This window comes from Vidua macroura, unplaced genomic scaffold, assembly GCF_024509145.1.
Source record: "Vidua macroura isolate BioBank_ID:100142 unplaced genomic scaffold, ASM2450914v1 whyUn_scaffold_172, whole genome shotgun sequence".
Taxonomy (NCBI): domain Eukaryota; kingdom Metazoa; phylum Chordata; class Aves; order Passeriformes; family Viduidae; genus Vidua; species Vidua macroura.
In genome coordinates, this window is record NW_026530562.1 from 73,330 (window position 1) to 93,745 (window position 20,416).

At 56.8% G+C, this 20,416-nt stretch overlaps 2 protein-coding genes and 2 long non-coding RNA genes across 5 annotated transcripts in view; all 4 read left to right on the top strand.

Moving 5' to 3' along the window:
• Positions 1 to 8,433, top strand: part of CPSF1 (cleavage and polyadenylation specific factor 1) — a gene marked incomplete at its 5' end in the record, with an annotated part of 78,605 nt that extends 70,172 nt beyond the window's left edge. The window contains 9 exon segments of the mRNA XM_053969310.1: positions 2,396 to 2,443; positions 2,596 to 2,751; positions 4,328 to 4,457; positions 7,482 to 7,620; positions 7,701 to 7,775; positions 7,877 to 7,953; positions 8,043 to 8,113; positions 8,184 to 8,284; positions 8,371 to 8,433. Coding sequence (XP_053825285.1) covers positions 2,396 to 2,443; positions 2,596 to 2,751; positions 4,328 to 4,457; positions 7,482 to 7,620; positions 7,701 to 7,775; positions 7,877 to 7,953; positions 8,043 to 8,113; positions 8,184 to 8,284; positions 8,371 to 8,433 — 860 coding nt within the window.
• Positions 8,434 to 8,454: 21 nt separating this feature from the next.
• Positions 8,455 to 10,270, top strand: LOC128802752 (uncharacterized). The gene is made up of 2 exons (XR_008435570.1): positions 8,455 to 8,549; positions 10,058 to 10,270. It is a non-coding gene; the product is annotated as an uncharacterized LOC128802752 (long non-coding RNA).
• Positions 9,180 to 9,968, top strand: LOC128802753 (uncharacterized). Of its 2 annotated transcripts, none has more exons than XR_008435571.1 (3): positions 9,180 to 9,413; positions 9,544 to 9,714; positions 9,793 to 9,968. It is a non-coding gene; the product is annotated as an uncharacterized LOC128802753 (long non-coding RNA). The 2 variants fall into 2 exon arrangements; XR_008435572.1 differs by having other exon boundaries at positions 9,839 to 9,968.
• Positions 10,271 to 12,140: 1,870 nt separating the features above from the next.
• On the top strand, positions 12,141 to 19,916 carry LOC128802754 (elastin-like). The gene is made up of 11 exons (XM_053969311.1): positions 12,141 to 12,172; positions 12,264 to 12,294; positions 12,570 to 12,600; positions 12,692 to 12,812; positions 12,875 to 12,964; positions 13,120 to 13,149; positions 13,213 to 13,243; positions 13,582 to 13,642; positions 13,735 to 13,795; positions 13,984 to 14,229; positions 19,900 to 19,916. Exons 1-11 carry the CDS (start codon positions 12,142 to 12,144, stop codon positions 19,914 to 19,916), a joined length of 750 nt encoding a protein of 249 aa, XP_053825286.1. The 5' UTR covers position 12,141.
• Positions 19,917 to 20,416: the final 500 nt, after the last annotated feature.

Consider the following 20,416-nt stretch of genomic DNA (forward strand, 5'->3'; position numbering starts at 1 on the left):
GTTTGGGTTGTGTTTGGTTGGGTTTGGTTTGAGTTCAGATGAGTTTGGTTGGGTTTGCATGAGTTTGGTTGGGGTTGGTTGGGTTTGGGTTGAGTTTGGGTGGTTGGGTTGAGTTTGGATGAGATTGGATGAGTTTGGGTTGGGTTTGGTTGGGTTTGGGTTGGATTTGGTTGAGTTTGGGTTGGGTTTGGGTTGAGTCCAGTTGGGTTTGGTTGAACTTCGTTGGGTTGGGTTGAGTTCAGGTGAGGTTTGGGTCGATTTTGAATGGATCCGGTGGGTTTGGGTTGAGTTCAGCCGATTTTGGATGAGTTTTGTTGGAGTTTTGGATGGGTTTGGGTTGAAATTGGGTGAATTCGGGCTCGATTTGGGTTGAATTTGGGTGGGTTTGGTTGACTTTAGGCTGAGCTTTGGGTTGAATTTGGGTGGATTTAGGTCTATTTGGGTTGGATTGGGGTGGATTTGGGTCAATTTTGGTTGATTTTGGGTCGTTTTGAGTGGATTTTGGGTGGATTTGGGTGGATTTTGGTTGATTTTGGGTCGATTTGGGTGGATTTTGGTTGACTTTAGGCTGAGCTTTGGGTTGAATTTGGGTGGATTTGGGTCTATTTGGGTTGGATTGGGGTGGATTTGGGTCAGTTTTGGTTGATTTTGGGTCGATTTGGGTGGATTTTGGTTGATTTTGGGTCGATTTGGGTGGATTTTGGTTGACTTTAGGCTGAGCTTTGGGTTGAATTTGGGTGGATTTGGGTCTATTTGGGTTGGATTGGGGTGGATTTGGGTCAGTTTTGGTTGATTTTGGGTCGATTTGGGTGGATTTTGGTTGATTTTGGGTCGATTTGGGTGGATTTTGGTTGACTTTAGGCTGAGCTTTGGGTTGAATTTGGGTGGATTTGGGTCTATTTGGGTTGGATTGGGGTGGATTTGGGTCAGTTTTGGTTGATTTTGGGTCGATTTGGGTGGATTTTGGTTGATTTTGGGTCGATTTGGGTGGATTTTGGTTGACTTTAGGCTGAGCTTTGGGTTGAATTTGGGTGGATTTGGGTTGAATTCGGATGGATTTGGGTCTATTTGGGTTGGATTGGGGTGGATTTGGGTCAATTTTGGTTGATTTTGGGTGGATTTGGGTGGATTTCGGTTGATTTTGGGTCGATTTGGGTGGATTTTGGTTGACTTTAGGCTGAGCTTTGGGTTGAATTTGGGTGGATTTGGGTCTATTTGGGTTGGATTTGTGAATTTGGATTGATTTGAGCGAATTTAGTTAAATTTGGGTAAACTTGGGTTGAATTTGTGTAAATTTTGGTTAAATTTGGGTAAACAGGTTGGATTTCAGTTGAATTTGGTTAAATTTAAGTTTGATTTGTGTCGAATTTGGTTAAATTTGGGCAAATTTGTGTCGAATTTGGTTAAATTTGGGTAAACTTGGGTTGGATTTCAGTTGAATTTGGTTAAATTTGTGTCGAATTTGGTTAAATTTGGGTTGGATTTCAGTGGAATTTGGTTAAATTTGGGTTGAATTTGTGTCGAATTTGGTTGAATTTGGTTTAATTTGTGTCAAATCTGGTTAAATTTGAGTTGGATTTCAGTGGAATTTGGTTAAATTTGGGTTGAATTTCAGTTGAATTTGGTTAAATTTGGGTTGGATTTGTGTCAAATTTGGGTTGGATTTCGGTTGAATTTGGTTAAATTTGTGTCAAATTTGGTTTAATTTGCTTTAATTTGTGTCAAATCTGGTTAAATTTGAGTTGGATTTCAGTGGAATTTGGTTAAATTTGGGTTGGATTTCAGTGGAATTTGGTTAAATTTGGGTTGAATTTGTGTCGAATTTGGTTAAATTTGGGTTGGATTTTGGTCGAGTTTGGTTAAATTTGTGTCAAATTTGTGTCGAAGTTGGGTCAATTTGGGTAGGATTTGGTTAAATTTGGGTTGGATTTCGGTCGAGTTTGGTTAAATTTGTGTCAAATTTGTGTCGAAGTTGGGTAAATTTGGGTAGGATTTGGATAAATTTGGGTTGGATTTCGGACGAGTTTGGTTAAATTTGTGTCAAATTTGTGTCGAAGTTGGGTCAATTTGGGTAGGATTTGGGTAAATTTGGGTTGGATTTCAGTCAAGTTTGGTTAAATTTGTGTCAAATTTGTGTCGAATTTGGTTACATTTGGGTTGGATTTGGATAAATTTGGGTTGGATTTCAGCCGAGTTTGGTTAAATTTGTGTCAAATTTGTGTCGAAGTTGGGTCAATTTGGGTAGGATTTGGGTTGGATTTCAGTCGAGTTTGGTTAAATTTGTGTCGAATTTGGTTACATTTGGGTTGGATTTCGGTCGGATTTGGTTAAATTCGGGTCGAATTTAGATAAATCCGCGTTGACTTTACCAAACCCGACGCCTCCGTCCCCGCAGTGTCGGACCGCGACCGGAACCTGCTGGTGTACATGTACCTGCCTGAAGGTGAGCGGGGCGGGGCCGGGTGCGCCCAGGTGCGCCCAGGTGAGCCCAGGTGAGCCCAGGTGCGCCCAGGTGCGCCCGGGTGAGCCCAGGTGAGCCCAGGTGAGCCCAGGTGCGCCCAGGTGAGCCCAGGTGACGCGGCGCTGTCCCCCCAGCCAAGGAGTCCTTCGGGGGGCTGCGGCTGCTGCGCCGCGCCGACTTCCACGTGGGGGCGCACGTCAACACCTTCTGGCGCACGCCGTGCCGCGGGCACGCCGACGGGCCCAACCGGCGCTCCAGCACCTGGGAGAACAAGCACATCACCTGGTTCGGTGAGGCACACCTGGGGGCACACCTGGGCGCACCTGGGGACACCTGGGGACACCTGGGGACACCTGGGGACACACCTGGGGACACCTGGGCACACCTGGGGACACCTGGGGGAACAAGCACATCACCTGGTTCGGTGAGGCACACCTGGGGGCACACCTGGGGACAGCTGGGCACACCTGGGGGAACAAGCACAGCACCTGGTTCGGTGAGGCACACCTGGGGGCACACCTGGGGGCAGCTGGGGACACCTGGGCACACCTGGGGGCACACCTGAGGGCACACCTGGGCACACACCTGGGCACAGCTGGGCACACCTGGGGGAACAAGCACAGCACCTGGTTCGGTGAGGCACACCTGGGGGCACACCTGGGGACACCTGGGCACACCTGGGGACACCTGGGGGAACAAGCACATCACCTGGTTCGGTGAGGCACACCTGGGGGCACACCTGGGGACACACCTGGGGACAGCTGGGGACACCTGGGGGTACACCTGGGGGCACACCTGGGCACACCTGGGGCACACCTGGGCACACCTGGGCACACCTGGGCACACCTGGGGGCACACCTGGGCACACCTGGGGCACACCTGGGGCACACCTGGGGGCACACCTGGGCACACCTGGGGCACACCTGGGGCACACCTGGGCACACCTGGGGGCACACCTGGGCACACCTGGGGCACACCTGGGACAACACCTGGGGGCACACCTGGGGCTGAGCGGGGCCAGGAGAACAAACCCAGCACCTGGTTTGGTGAGACACACCTGGGCACACCTGGGGTGGGGATTGGGGTTTTGGGATTTGGGTTTTTGGGGTTCTGGAATTTGGGGTTCTGGGATTTTGGGATTTGGGGTTTTTGGGATTTGGGATTTTTGGGATTTGAGTTTTTGGGGTCAGATTTTGGGTTGTTGGCATTTTGGGTTTTTGGGATTTCGGGTTTTTGGGATTTGGGTTTCTGGGATTTGAGTTTTTGGGGTGTTGGCATTTTGGGTTTCTGGGATTTCGGGTTTTTGGGATTTCGGGTTTTTGGGATTTGGGTTTTTGGGGTCAGATTTGGGGTTTTGGGGATTTGGGTTTTTGGGATTTGAGTTTTTGGGGTCAGATTTGGGGTTTTTGGGATTTGGGGTTTTGGGATTTGGGGTTTTTGGGATTTGGGGTTTTGGGATTTGGGGTTTTTGGGATTTGGGTTTTTGGGGTCGGATTTGGGGTTTTGGGGAGTTGGGTTTTTGGGATTTGAGTTTTTGGGGTCAGATTTTGGGTTTCTGGGATTTGGGGGTTTTGGGATTTGGGGTTTTTGGGATTTGGGGTTTTTGGGATTTGGTTTTTTGGCATTTGGTGTTTTTTGGGTCGGATTTTGAGTTTTTGGGATTTGGGGTTTGGGATTTTGGGGTTTGGGTTTTTGGGATTTGGGATTTTGGGGTCTGATTTGGGGTTTTTGGGGTTTGGGTTTTTGGGATTTGGGGTTTTTGGGTCGGATTTTGAGTTTTTGGGCTTTGGGATTTGGGGTTTGGGATTTTGGGGTTTGGGTTTTTGGGATTTCGGGGTTTGGGGTCTGACGGCGCCGTCCCCGCAGCGACGCTGGACGGGGGCCTGGGGCTGCTGCTGCCGATGCAGGAGAAAACCTACAGGAGATTGCTGATGCTGCAGAACGCGCTGAGCTCCGCCCTGCCGCACCTGGCCGGCCTCAACCCGCGGGCCTTCAGGTAAGGACACACCTGGGCACACCTGGACACACCTGGGGTACACCTGGACACACCTGGGTACACCTACACACACCTGTACACACCTGGGGTACACCTAGGGTACACCTACACACACCTGTACACACCTGGGGTACACCTAGGGTACACCTACACACACCTGGACACACCTGGAATACACCTGGTATACACCTACACACACCTGGACACACCTGAGCTCCGCCCTCCCACACCTGGCCGGCCTCAACCCGTGGGCCTTCAGGTAAGGACACACCTGGGCACACCTGGGCACACCTGGGGTACACCTGGGGTACACCTGGACACACGTGGGGTACACCCACACACACCTGTACACACCTGAGCTCCGCCCTGCCGCACCTGGCCGGCCTCAACCCGCGGGCCTTCAGGTAAGGACACACCTGGGCACACCTGGAATACACCTGGACACACCTGGACACACCTGGGGTACACCCGGGACACACCTAGACACACCTGGACACACCTGAGCTCCGCCCTGCCGCACCTGGCCGGCCTCAACCCGCGGGCCTTCAGGTAAGGACACACCTGGGCACACCTGGGGTACACCTGGGATACACCTGGACACACCTGGAGTACACCTGGGGTACACCTACACACACCTGGACACACCTGGAATACACCTGGGATACACCTACACACACCTGGACACACCTGGAATACACCTGGGATATACCTACACACACCTGGACACACCTGGGCACACCTGGGGTACACCTAGGGTACACCTACACACACCTGGACACACCTGAGCTCCACCCTGCCGCACCTGGCCAGCCTCAACCCGCGGGCCTTCAGGTGAGGACACACCTGGGATACACCTGGGACACACCTGGGACACACCTACACACACCTGGGCACACCTGGGGTACACCTGGACACACCTGGGGTACACCTAGGGTACACCTACACACACCTGGACACACCTGTGCACACCTGGGACACACCTGGGATACTCCTGGATGCACCTGGAATACACCTGGGACACACCTACACACACCTGGACACACCTGGGCACACCTGGGGTACACCTAGGGTACACCCACACACACCAGGACACACCTGAGCTCCGCCCTGCCACACCTGGCCGGCCTCAGCCCGCGGGCCTGCAGGTAAGGACACACCTGGACACACCTGGGGTACACCTACATACACCTGGACACACCTGTACACACCTGGACACACCCGGGACACACCTGTGCACACCTGTCACCTGTCCTACACCCACCCTGCTGCACGTGGCCAGGCTGGGTCCAGGGGCATTCAGTGACACACCTGTCACACCTGGACACACCTGGACACACCTGTCACACCTGGCAGGGCTCAACCTCGAGGCATTTGGGTACCGTCACCTGCCCCACACCTGTGCCAGCATTGTCTCACACCTGTCCCACCAACCCCAGCCTTGTGCCTCACCTGTCCCACCTGGTCCCATCTCACCTGTCCCAGCCGTGTCCCACACTTTTCTCACCTGTCTCACCTGTCCCTCACCTGTCCACTGTTCTTCACCTGTCCCTCACCTGTCCACTGTTCTTCACCTGTCCCTCACCTCTCTCACCTGTCCCAGACTTCTCCCTTACCTGTCCTTCATCCGTCCCTCACTTGTCTTTCACCTGTTGCACACCTGTCACGTCTCACACCTGTCTCACCTCTCACCTGTCCCTCACCTGTCTCACTTGTTCTCTGTCCCTCACCTGTCTCACCTGTCCCATCTCACACCTGTCCCACCTGCCCCACCTGTCCCATCTCACACCTGTTCCACCTGTCTCACCTGTCACACCTGTCCCATTTCACATCTATCCCATCTTAACCTGTCCCACCTGTCCCACCTCACGTTATCTCACACCTGTCCCACCTGTCTCACCTGTCCCACCTCTCACCTTATCTCACACGTTATCTCACACCTGTCCCACCTGTCCCACCTGTCTGACCTGTCCCATCTCTCACCTGTCCCATTTCACACCTGTTCCACCTGTCCCACCTGTCCCACCTCTCACCTTATCTCACACGTTATCTCACACCTGTCCCACCTGTCCCACCTGTGTCACCTCATGTTATCTCTCACCTGTCCCACCTGTCTCACCTGTCCCACCTCTCACCTTATCTCACATGTTATCTCACACCTGTTCTACCTGTCTCACCTGTCACACCTGTCCCATCTCTTACCTGTCCCATTTCACACCTGTCCCATCTTACACCTGTCCCATCTCACACCTGTCCCACCTGTCTCACCTGTCACACCTGTCCCATGTCACACCTATCCCGTGTCTCACCTGTCTCACCTGTCCCATCTCACACCTGTCCCATCTCACACCTGTCCCATCTCACACCTTATCTCACACGTTATCTCTCACCTGTCTCACCTGTCCCATCTCTCACCTGTCCCACCTGTCTCACCTGTCACACCTGTCCCATCTTACACCTGTCCCATCTCACACCTGTTCCACCTGTCTCACCTGTCACACCTGTCCCATCTCTTACCTGTCCCATTTCACACCTGTTCTGCCTGTCTCACCTGTCACACCTGTCCCATCTTACACCTGTCCCATCTCACACCTGTCCCACCTGTCTCACCTGTCACACCTGTCCCATGTCACACCTATCCCGTGTCTCACCTGTCTCACCTGTCCCATCTCACACCTGTCCCATCTCACACCTTATCTCACACGTTATCTCTCACCTGTCTCACCTGTCCCATCTCTCACCTGTCCCACCTGTCACACCTGTCCCATCTCACACCTGTCCCATTTCACACCTGTCCCACCTGTGTCACCTGTCTGACCTGTCCCATCTCTCACCTGTCCCATTTCACACCTGTTCCACCTGTCTCACCTGTCCCACCTGTCCCATCTCACACCTGTCCCATCTCACACCTTATCTCACACGTTATCTCTCACCGGTCTCACCTGTCCCACCTCACACCTGTTCCACCTGTCTCACCTGTCCCATCTTACACCTGTCCCACCTCACACCTGTCCCACCTGGGCGCAGGTTGCTGCAGTCGGAGCGGCGCCTCCTGCAGAACGCCGTGCGCAACGTCCTGGACGGGGAACTGCTGGGCAGGTTCCTGTACCTGAGCGCCATGGAGCGCGGGGAGCTGGCCAAGAAGATCGGCACCACACCTGACATCGTGAGTGAGGGACAGGTGTGGGGCTGGGACAGGTGTGGGACAGGTGTGGGACAGGTGTGGGGCTGGGCAGGTTCCTGTAGCTGAGCGCCATGGAGCGCGGGGAGCTGGCCAAGAAGATCGGCACCACACCTGACATCGTGAGTGACGTGGGACAGGTGTGGGGCTGGACAGGTGTGGGACAGGTGTGGGGCTGACAGGTGTGGGACAGGTGTGGGACAGGTGTGGGACAGGTGTGGGGCTGGGCAGGTTCCTGTAGCTGAGCGCCATGGAGCGCGGGGAGCTGGCCAAGAAGATCGGCACCACACCTGACATCGTGAGTGACGTGGGACAGGTGTGGGGCTGGACAGGTGTGGGACAGGTGTGGGGCTGACAGGTGTGGGACAGGTGTGGGACAGGTGTGGGACAGGTGTGGGGCTGGGCAGGTTCCTGTACCTGAGCGCCATGGAGCGCGGGGAGCTGGCCAAGAAGATCGGCACCACACCTGACATCGTGAGTGAGGGACAGGTGTGGGGCAGGTGTGGGACAGGTGTGGGGCTGACAGGTGTGGGACAGGTGTGGGACAGGTGTGGGGCTGGGCAGGTTCCTGTACCTGAGCGCCATGGAGCGCGGGGAGCTGGCCAAGAAGATCGGCACCACACCTGACATCGTGAGTGACGTGGGACAGGTGTGGGACAGGTGTGGGACAGGTGTGGGGCTGACAGGTGTGGGACAGGTGTGGGACAGGTGTGGGACAGGTGTGGGGCTGGGCAGGTTCCTGTACCTGAGCGCCATGGAGCGCGGGGAGCTGGCCAAGAAGATCGGCACCACACCTGACATCGTGAGTGACACGGGACAGGTGTGGGACAGGTGTGGGGCCGGGCAGGTTCCTGTACCTGAGCGCCATGGAGCGCGGGGAGCTGGCCAAGAAGATCGGCACCACACCTGACATCGTGAGTGAGGGACAGGTGTGGGACAGGTGTGGGACAGGTGTGGGGCTGGGACAGGTGTGGGGCTGGGACAGGTGTGGGGCTCAGGACAGGTGTGGGGCTGGGACAGGTGTGGGACTGGTTTTGGACAGGTATGAGCATTGCACAGGTGAGGTTCGGGCCAGTTGAGCTTCAGACAGGTGAGGTTCAGGCCAGGTGAGGTTTGGACAGGTGAGGTTTTGAAGCAGGTGAGGTTTGGACAAGTGAGGTTCTGACCAGGTGATGTTTGAGACAGGTGAGCTTTGGACAGGTGAAGATTATGGCAAGTGAGCTTTGGGCAGGTGAGGCTCAGGACAGGTGAGGTTTGGACAGGTGAGGTTTGTATGGGTGAGCTTTGGACAGGTGAGTTTTGGACAGGTGAGCTTTAGGACAGGTGAGCTTTGGACAGGTGAGTTTTGGACAGGTGAGCTTTAGGACAGGTGAGCTTTGGACAGGTGAGGTTCAGGCCAGGTGAGGTTCAGGCCGGGTGAGCTGTGACAGGTGAGGCTCAGGACAGGTGAGCTTCAGGACAGGTGAGGTTTGGACAGGTGAGGTTTGGACAGGTGAAGCTCAGGACAGGTGAGCTTTTGGACAGGTGGGTGAGGTTTGGACAGGTGAGGCTCAGGACAGGTGAGGCTCAGGACAGGTGAGGTTTGGACAGGTGAGCTTTAGGACAGGTGAGGCTCAGGACAGGTGAGGTTCTGACCAGGTGAGCTTTGGACAGGTGAGGCTCAGGACAGGTGAGACTCAGGACAGGTGAGCTTTGGACAGGTGAGGCTCAGGACAGGTGAGGCTCAGGCCAGGTGAGCTTTGGACAGGTGAGGCTCAGGCCAGGTGAGCTTTGGACAGGTGAGGCTCAGGACAGGTGAGGCTCAGGCCAGGTGAGCTTTGGACAGGTGAGGCTGAGGCTCAGGCCAGGTGAGCTTTGGACAGGTGAGGCTCAGGACAGGTGAGGTTCAGGCCGGGTGAGCTGTGACAGGTGAGGCTCAGGACATGTGAGCTTTGGACAGGTGAGCTTTGGACAGGTGAGACTCAGGACAGGTGAGGCTCAGGACAGGTGAGGCTCAGGACAGGTGAGGTTTGGACAGGTGAGGCTCAGGCCAGGTGAGCTTTGGACAGGTGAGCTTTGGACAGGTGAGGCTCAGGACAGGTGAGGCTCAGGCCGGGTGAGCTGTGACAGGTGAGGCTCAGGACAGGTGAGGTTTGGACAGGTGAGGTTTTGAAGCAGGTGAGCTTTGGACGGGTGAGCTTTAGGACAGGTGAGGTTTGGGCAGGTGAAGCTCAGGACAGGTGAGCTTTGCACAGATGACATTTGGACAGGTGAGGTTTGGACAGGTGAAGCTCAGGACAGGTGAGCTTTGCACAGATGACATTTGGACAGGTGAGGTTTGTATGGGTGAGCTTTGGACAGGTGAGGCTCAGGCCAGGTGAGGTTCTGACCAGGTGAGGTTCGGGCCACGTGAGCCCCTGACCCCTCTCCCCTCCCCCCACAGATCCTGGACGACCTCCTGGAGATCGACCGAGTCACCGCCCACTTCTGAGGGACCCAAAAACCCCCAAAAAAATCCCCAAAAAATCCCAAAAATCCCCCAAAAATTCCCTGAAAATTTAAAATTAAAAAAAAAAATCCCCCAAAACCTCCCAAAAATCCCCAAAAATTTTCCTAAAACTCCCCGTTTGTAATAAAACACAACTTTCAGCTCTGGGTTTTGGGGTTTATTTGGGGGAATTTGGGGAAATCTTGGGAGGATTTTGGGGGAATTTTGGGGGGAATTTTGGGGGAATATGGGGGAATTTTGGGGGAAATTTGGGGGATTTTTTGGGGGGAATTTTGGGGGAATTTGGGAAATTTTGGGGGAAATTTGGGGGATTTTTTTGGGGGATTTTTGGGGGAATTTTGGTGGAATTTTGGGGAATTTTTGGGGGAATTTGGGGGATTTTTTGGGGGAATTTTGGGGCGGATTGTGGGGGTAATTTTGTGGAAATTTGGGGAATTTTGGGGGAATTTGGGGGTAATTTTGGGAGAATTTGGGGGAATTTTGGGGGAAATTTTGGGGGAATTTGGGGGGAATTTTGGGAGAATTTGGGGGAATTTTGGGGGAAATTTTGGGGGAATTTTGGGGGAATTTGGAGGAACTTTGGGGAAATTTTGCGGGAAATTTTGGGGGAATTTGGAGGAATTTTGGGGGGGAATTTGGGGGAATTTTGGGGGGAATTTTGGGGGGATTTTGGGGGAATTTGGAGGAATTTTGGGGCAATTTTGGGGAAATTTGGGGGGAAATTTTGGGGGAAATTTGGGGGATTTTTGGGGGAATTTGGGGGATTTTTGGGGTTCACAGTGGCTTTGGAGAATTCACAGTGAATTTTGGGGAGGGGGTTTTGGGATTTTTGGTATTTTTGGGGAGATTTTTTTGGGGTGCTTTTCAGGGATTTTTTTCTTTTTTGCGTATTTTTAATTGAAGTTCCGTCGTTCCCCTAAAATTTTTTTTGGGGTGTTTTCCAGCACTTTTTGGGGTGTTTTTTTTGGGGGGTTTTTTTCCAGCTGTTCTTCACCTGCTTTCGGGAATTTTTGGGGGTTTTTGGGTTTTTGGCTTCTCCATTTCTTTTTTTTTTCAGGTATTTTTTGGGGAGATTTTCAGATTTTTTTTTTTTTTTTTTTTGTGTTTTCAGCTGTATTTCCAGGGTTTTTTTGGGGTATTTTGGGTGTTTCCAGCTGTTTTTTCGCTGTTTTCAGGTATTTTCAGGTGTTTTTTTGTCTTTTTGGGCTGATTTTGGGGTATTTTTGTGTGTTGCCAGCTGCTTTTTTTGCCGTTTTTCAGGTATTTTAGGTGGGTTTTTTTTAATGTTTCTGGCTGATTTTGGGGTATTTTTTTGCTATTTTGGCATTCCCAGCTGTTTTCCAGGTGTTTTTCAGAATTTCCAGCTGTTTTGGGGGGAATTTGGGGTGTTTCTGGCTGTTTTTCAGGTGGTTTTGGGTCTTTTTTTTTTTGTGTGTTTCCTGCTGTTTTTTTGGGACCTTTCCGGCTGTTTTTGGCTGTTCCTCAGAATTTTTGGGGTGTTTTTCATGTTCCCAGCTGTTTTTTTGGGGTATTTTTGGGTGTTCTCAGCCGATTTTTGGGGTATTTCAGGTGTTCCCAGCCAATTTTTGGGGTATTTTTGGGTGGTTTTTGGGTGTTTCCGGTCGTTTTTCAGATATTCTCAGGTGTTCCCGGCCAATTTTGGGGTATTTTTGGGTGTTGCTGACCAGTTTTTGGGGTATTTTTGCCTGTTTCCAGCCGATTTTGGGGTATTTTTGGGTGTTTCCGGTCGTTTTTCAGATGTTCTCAGGTGTTCCCAGCCATTTTTTGGGTATTTTTGGGTGTTCCCAGCCGTTTTTTGGGGTATTTTTGGGTGTTCCTTGCCAGTTTTTGGGGTATTTCTGGCTGTTCCCGGCTGATTTTGGGGTATTTTTGGATGTTTCCGGTCATTTTTCAGACGTTCTCAGGTGTTCCCAGCCAATTTTTGGGATATTTCAGGTGTTCCCAGCCGATTTTGGGGTATTTTTGGATGATTTTGGGAGTTTCCGGTCATTTTTCAGATGTTCTCAGGTGTTTCTAACCGATTTTCAGGTGTTCCAGGCCGGTTTTTGGCTATTTCAGGTGTTCTCAGCTGATTTTTGGGGTATTTCAGGTGTTCCCAGCCGGATTTTGGCTGTTCCAGGTGTTCCCAGCCGGATTTTGGGGTATTTCAGGTGTTCCCAGCCGGATTTTGGCTGTTCCAGGTGTTCCCAGCCGGATTTTGGGTTATTTCAGGTGTTCCCAGCCGGACTTTGGGTATTTCAGGTGTTCCCAGCCAGATTTTGGCTGTTCCAGGTGTTCCCAGCCGGTTTTTGGGTTATTTCAGGTGTTCCCAGTCGGATTTTGGCTATTTCAGGTGTTCCCAGCTGGTTTTAGGGTATTTCAGGTGTTCCCAGCCGGATTTTGGGGTATTTCAGGTGTTTCCGTCCATTTTTTTTGGCTATTTCAGGTGTTCCCAGCCGGATTTTGGGGTATTTCAGGTGTTCCCAGCCGGATTTTGGATGTTCCAGGTGTTCCCAGCCGGATTTTGGGTTATTCCAGGTGTTCCCAGCCAGATTTTGGCTGTTCCAGGTGTTCCCAGCCGGATTTTGGGATATTTCAGGTCTTCCCAGCCGGATTTTGGCTGTTCCAGGTGTTCCCAGCTGGATTTTGGCTGTTCCAGGTGTTCCCAGCCGGATTTTGGGTATTTCAGGTGTTCCCAGCCGATTTTTGGGGTATTTCAGGTGTTCCCAGCCGGATTTTGGGATATTTCAGGTGTTCCCAGCCGGATTTGGGTTATTCCAGGTGTTCCCAGCCAGATTTTGGGTATTTCAGGTGTTCCCAGCCAGATTTTGGCTGTTCCAGGTGTTCCCAGCCGGATTTTGGGGTATTTCAGGTGTTCCCGTCCATTTTTTTTGGCTATTTCAGGTGTTCCCAGCCGGATTTGGGTTATTCCAGGTGTTCCCAGACGGGTTTTGGGATATTTCAGGTGTTCCCAGCCGGATTTTGGGGTATTTCAGGTGTTCCCGGCCGGATTTTGGGTATTTCAGGTGTTCCCAGCCGGATTTTGGGGTATTTCAGGTGTTCCCGTCCTTTTTTTTTGGCTATTTCAGGTGTTCCCAGCCGGATTTTGGGTTATTTCAGGTGTTCCCAGCCGGATTTTGGGGTATTTCAGGTGTTCCCGTCCATTTTTTTGGCTATTTCAGGTGTTCCCAGCCGGATTTTGGGGTATTTCAGGTGTTCCCGTCCATTTTTTTTAGGTTATTTCAGGTGTTCCCAGCCGGATTTTGGGATATTTCAGGTGTTCCCAGCCGGATTTGGGTTATTCCAGGTGTTCCCAGCCAGATTTTGGGTATTTCAGGTGTTCCCAGCCAGATTTTGGCTGTTCCAGGTGTTCCCAGCCGGATTTTGGGGTATTTCAGGTGTTCCCAGCCGGATTTTGGATGTTCCAGGTGTTCCCAGCCGGATTTTGGCTATTTCAGGTGTTCCCAGCCGGATTTTGGGTATTTCAGGTGTTCCCAGCCGGATTTTGGGGTATTTCAGGTGTTCCCAGCCGGATTTTGGGATATTTCAGGTGTTCCCAGACGGATTTTGGATGTTTCAGCTGTTCCTAGCCGGTTTTTGGGATATTTCAGGTGTTCCCAGCCGGATTTTGGGTATTTCAGGTGTTCCCAGCCGGATTTTGGGGTATTTCAGGTGTTCCCGTCCATTTTTTTTTGGCTATTTCAGGTGTTCCCAGCCGATTTTGGGTTATTTCAGGTGTTCCCAGCCGGTTTTTTGGGTTATTCCAGGTGTTCCCAGCCAGATTTTGGGTTATTTCAGGTGTTCCCAGCCGATTTTTGGGATATTTCAGGTGTTCCCAGCCGCTTTTTGGGGTATTTCAGGTGTTCCCAGCCGGATTTTGGCTGTTCCAGGTGTTCCCAGCCGGATTTTGGGTTATTCCAGGTGTTCCCGGCCGGATTTTGGGGGCGTTCCGGGGTTTTTGGGCGGCTCCGGCCGCGTGGCGCCCCCCTCAGGCGCGCAGCACCTGCTGCAGGTGCTCCCCGAGCGGCAGCGCCCCCCAGCGGCTCAGCAGCCGCAGCGCCGCCGCCGCCAAGCGGAACCGGAGCCACTCCAACCTGGGGGGACAGGTGGGGTCACCTGGGGAGGGGTCACACACACCTGGGGGGGTCACACACACCTGGGGGGGTCACACACACCTGGGGGGGTCACACACACCTGGGGAGGGGTCACACACACCTGGGGGTCACACACACCTGGGGAGGGGTCACACACACCTGGGGGTCACACACACCTGGGGAGGTCACACACACATGGGGAGGGGTCACACACACCTGGGGAGGTCACACACACCTGGGGAGGGGTCACACACACCTGGGGGTCACACACACCTGGGGGTCACACACACCTGGGGGTCACACACACCTGGGGGGGTCACACACACCTGGGGGTCACACACACCTGGGGAGGGGTCACACACACCTGGGGGGGTCACACACACCTGGGGAGGGGTCACACACACCTGGGGGGGTCACACACACCTGGGGAGGGGTCACACACACCTGGGGAGGGGTCACACACACCTGGGGAGGTCACACACACCTGGGGAGGGTCACACACACCTGGGGGGGTCACACACACCTGGGGGGGTCACACACACCTGGGGGGGTCACACACACCTGGGGAGGGGTCACACACACCTGGGGAGGGGTCACACACACGTGGGGGTCACACACACCTGGGGAGGGTCACACACACCTGGGGAGGGGTCACACACACCTGGGGAGGGGTCACACACACCTGGGGAGGGGTCACACACACCTGGGGAGGTCACACACACCTGGGGGTCACACACACCTGGGGGTCACACACACCTGGGGAGGTCACACACACCTGGGGGGATCACACACACCTGGGGGTCACACACACCTGGGGAGGGGTCACACACACCTGGGGGTCACACACACCTGGGGAGGGGTCACGCACTCCTGGGGGTCACACACACCTGGGGGGGTCACACACACCTGGGGGGGTCACACACACCTGGGGAGGGGTCACACACACCTGGGGGTCACACACACCTGGGGGGGGGTCACACACACCTGGGGGGGGGTCACACACACCTGGGGGTCACACACACCTGGGGAGGGGGCACACACACCTGGGGGTCACACACACCTGGGGAGGTCACACACACCTGGGGGGGGTCACACACACCTGGGGAGGGGTCACACACACCTGGGGAGGGGTCACACACACCTGGGGAGGGGTCACACACACCTGGGGGGGTCACACACACCTGGGAGGGGTCACACACACCTGGGGGTCACAAACACCTGGGGAGGTCACACACACCTGGGGGGGGTCACACACACCTGGGGAGGGGTCACACACACCTGGGGAGGGGTCACACACACCTGGGGGTCACACACACCTGGGGGTCACACACACCTGGGGGGGGGTCACACACACACCTGGGGAGGGGTCACACACACCTGGGGGGGTCACACACACCTGGGGAGGGGTCACACACACCTGGGGGTCACACACACCTGGGGGTCACACACACCTGGGGAGGGGTCACACACACCTGGGGGTCACACACACCTGGGGGTCACACACACCTGGGGGGGGGTCACACACACACCTTGGGGAGGGGTCACACACACCTGGGGGGGTCACACACACCTGGGGGTCACACACACCTGGGGGTCACACACACCTGGGGAGGGGTCACACACACCTGGGGGTCACACACACCTGGGGGGGGTCACACACACCTGGGGAGGGGTCACACACACCTGGGGAGGGTCACACACACCTGGGGGGGGTCACACACACCTGGGGGGTCACGCACACCTGGGGGTCACACACACCTGGGGGAGGTCACACACACCTGGGGGGGTCACACACACCTGGGGAGGGGTCACACACACCTGGGAGGGGTCACACACACCTGGGGAGGGGTCACACACACCTGGGGGTCACAAACACCTGGGGAGGGGTCACACACACCTGGGGAGGGGGTCACACACACCTGGGGGTCACAAACACCTGGGGAGGGGGTCACACACACCTGGGGAGGGGTCACACACACCTGGGGGTCACACACACCTGGGGAGGTCACACACACCTGGGGAGGTCACACACACCTGGGGGGGTCACACACACCTGGGGGTCACACACACCTGGGGGGGGGTCACACACACCTGGGGAGGGGTCACACACACCTCGGGGGGTCACACACACCTGGGGGTCACACACACCTGGGGAGGGGTCACACACACCTGGGGGTCACACACACCTGGGGAGGGGGCACACACACCTGGGGGTCACACACACCTGGGGAGGGGGTCACACACACATGGGGAGGGGTCACACACACACCTGGGGGGGTCACACACACCTGGGGGTCACACACACCTGGGGGGGTCACACACACCTGGGGAGGGGGTCACACACACCTGGGGGGGTCACACACACCTGGGGGTCACACACACCTGGGGAGGTCACCCACACACACCTGGGGACGGGGGTCACACACACCTTGGGAGGGTCACACACACACCTGGGGGGGGTCACACACACCTGGGGGTCACACACACCTGGGGGAGGGGTCACACACACCTGGGGGGGTCACACACACCTGGGGAGGTCACACACACCTGGGGAGGGGGGTCACACACACCTGGGGGGTCACACACACCTGGGGAGGGGTCACACACACCTGGGGGGGGTCACACACACCTGGGGAGGGGTCACACACACCTGGGGGGGGGTCACACACACACCTGGGGAGGGGTCACACACACCTGGGGAGGGGTCACACACACCTGGGAAGGGGTCACACACACCTGGGGAGGGTCACACACACCTGGGGGTCACACACACCTGGGGGGGGTCACACACACCTGGGGAGGGGTCACACACACCTGGGGAGGGGTCACTCACACCTGGGGAGGGTCACACACACCTGGGGGGGTCACACACACCTGGGGAGGGGTCACACACACCTGGGGGTCACACACACCTGGGGGTCACACACACATGGGGGGGTCACACACACCTGGGGAGGGTCACACACACCTGGGGGAGGGGTCACGCACACCTGGGGAGGGGGGCACGCACACCTGGGGGGGTCACACACACCTGGGGGTCACAAACACCTGGGGGGTTACACACACCTGGGGAGGTCACACACACCTGGGGGTCACACACACCTGGGGGAGGGGTCACACCACACCTGGGGGTCACACACACCTGGGGAGGGGTCACACACACCTGGGGGTCACAAACACCTGGGGAGGGGTCACACACACCTGGGGGTCACAAACACCTGGGGGAGGTGTCACACACACCTGGAGGGGTCACACACACCTGGGGGGGGTCACACACACCTGGGGAGGTCACACACACCTGGGGAGGGGTCACACACACCTGGGGAGGTCACACACACCTGGGGTGTCACACCACACCTGGGGAGGGGTCACACACACCTGGGGGTCACACACACCTGGGGGTCACACACACCTGGGGGGATCACACACACCTGGGGAGGGGTCACACACACCTGGGGGTCACACACACCTGGGGAGGTCACACACACCTGGGGGGGTCACACACACCTGGGGAGGGGTCACACACACCTGGGGGGGTCACACACACCTGGGGGTCACACACACCTGGGGAGGTCACACACACCTGGGGGTCACACACACCTGGGGAGGTCACACACACCTGGGGGTCACACCACACCTGGGGAGGTCACACACACACCTGGGGGGGGGTCACACACACCTGGGGAGGGGTCACACACACCTGGGGAGGTCACGCACACCTGGGGGGGTCGCACACACCTGGGGGGTCACACACACCTGGGGGGGTCACACACACCTGGGGGTCACACACACCTGGGGGGTCACACACACCTGGGGAGGTCACACACACCTGGGGGGGTCACACACACCTGGGGAGGGGTCACACACACCTGGGGTGTCACACACACCTGGGGAGGTCACACACACCTGGGGGTGTCACACACACCTGGGGAGGGGTCACACACACCCTGGGGAGGGGTCACACACACCTGGGGAGGTCACACACACCTGGGGAGGGGTCACACACACCTGGGGGTCACACACACCTGGGAGGGGTCACACACACCTGGGGGGGTCACACACACCTGGGGAGGTCACACACACCTGGGGGTCACACACACCTGGGGAGGTCACACACACCTGGGGAGGGGTCACACACACCTGGGGAGGTCACACACACCTGGTGGTCACACACACCTGGGGAGGGGTCACACACACCTGGGGAGGGGTCACACACACACTGGGGAGGGGTCACACACACCTGGGGGGGGTCACACACACCTGGGGGGGTCACACACACCTGGGGAGGGGTCACACACAACCTGGGGGGGGTCACACACACCTGGGGGGTCACACACACCTGGGGGGGTCACAACACACCTGGGGAGGGGTCACACACACCTGGGGGGGTCACACACACCTGGGAGGGGTCACACACACCTGGGGGGGTCACACACACCTGGGGAGGGGCCACACACACCTGGGGGGGTCACACACACCTGGGGAGGGGTCACACACACCTGGGGAGGGGTCACACACACCTGGGGGTCACACACACCTGGGGGTCACACACACCTGGGGAGGGGTCACACACACCTGGGGGTCACACACACCTGGGGAGGGGTCACACACACCTGGGGAGGGGTCACACACACCTGGGGGTCACACAACACCTGGGGAGGGGTCACGCACACCTGGGGAGGGGTCACACACACCTGGGGGTCACACACACCTGTGGGAGGGGTCACACACATCTGGGGAGGTCACACACACCTGGGGGTCACACACACCTGGGGGTCACACACACCTGGGGGTCACACACACCTGGGGAGGGGTCACAACACACCTGAGGGTCACACACACCTGGGGAGGGGTCACACACACCTGGGGGGTCACACACACCTGGGGGTCACACACACCTGGGGAGGGGTCACACACACCTGGGGGTCACACACACCTGGGGAGGGGTCACACACACCTGGGGGTCACACACACCTGGGGGTCACACACACCTGGGGGTCACACACACCTGGGGAGGGGTCACACACACCTGGGGGGTCACACACACCTGGGGGGTCACACACACCTGGGGGTCACACACACCTGGGGAGGGGTCACACACACCTGAGGGTCACCACACACCTGGGGGTCACACACACCTGGGGGTCACACACACCTGGGGAGGGGTCACACACACCTGGGGAGGGGTCACACACACCTGGGGGTCACACACACCTGGGGAGGGGTCACACACACCTGGGGAGGTCACACACACCTGGGGAGGTCACACACACCTGGGGAGGTCACACACACCTGGGGAGGGGTCACACACACCTGGGGAGGGTCACACACACCTGGGAAGGGGTCACACACACCTGGGGGGGGTCACACACCTGGGGGGGTCACACACACCTGGGGAGGGGTCACACACACCTGGGGGTCACACACAGCCTGGGGAGGGTCACACACACCTGGGGGTCACACACACAGGGGGGGTCACACACACCTGGGGGGGTCACACACACCTGGGGAGGGGTCACACACACCTGGGGAGGGGTCACCACACCTGAGGGAGTCACAAACACACCCCCACATCCGAACCCCCCACACCTGAGCCCCTCCCCTGAGCCCCTCCCCCGCACCTGAGCTCCCTTACCTGAGCCCTCCCCCCACACCTGAACCCCTCCCCCACACCTGAGCCAGCTCCCCCCACACCTTAACCCCCTCCCCCCACACCTGAGCCCCTCCCCCCACACCTGAACCCCTCCCCACACCTGAGCCCCTCCCCACACCTGAGCCCCTCCCCCACACCTGGGCCCCCTCCCCTGAGCCCCTCCCCACACCCTGAGCCCCTCCCCCACACCTGAGCCCCTCCCCCACACCTGAACCCCTCCCCCTCCCCCGTGGAGCCCCTCCCCACACCTGAGCCCCTCCCCCACACCTGAGCCCCTCCCCCACACCTGAGCCCCCCCCCCCACACCTGAGGCCTCACCTGAGGGCCAGCTCGAACTTGAGGCTCTCCCAGCCCAGGTGCAAGCCGCTGCCGCCGAGGGACCCCCCGGGACCCCCCCCTCAGGCGGCTCCAGCTGCGCACGGCGCTGCGGGGGAGGGGCGCGCTCACCTGGGGCTCACCTGAGCTCACCTGGGCAGCCCAGGGCTCACCTGAGCTCACCTGAGCTCACCTGGGCAGCCCCAAGGCTCACCTGGGAGCCCCAACACC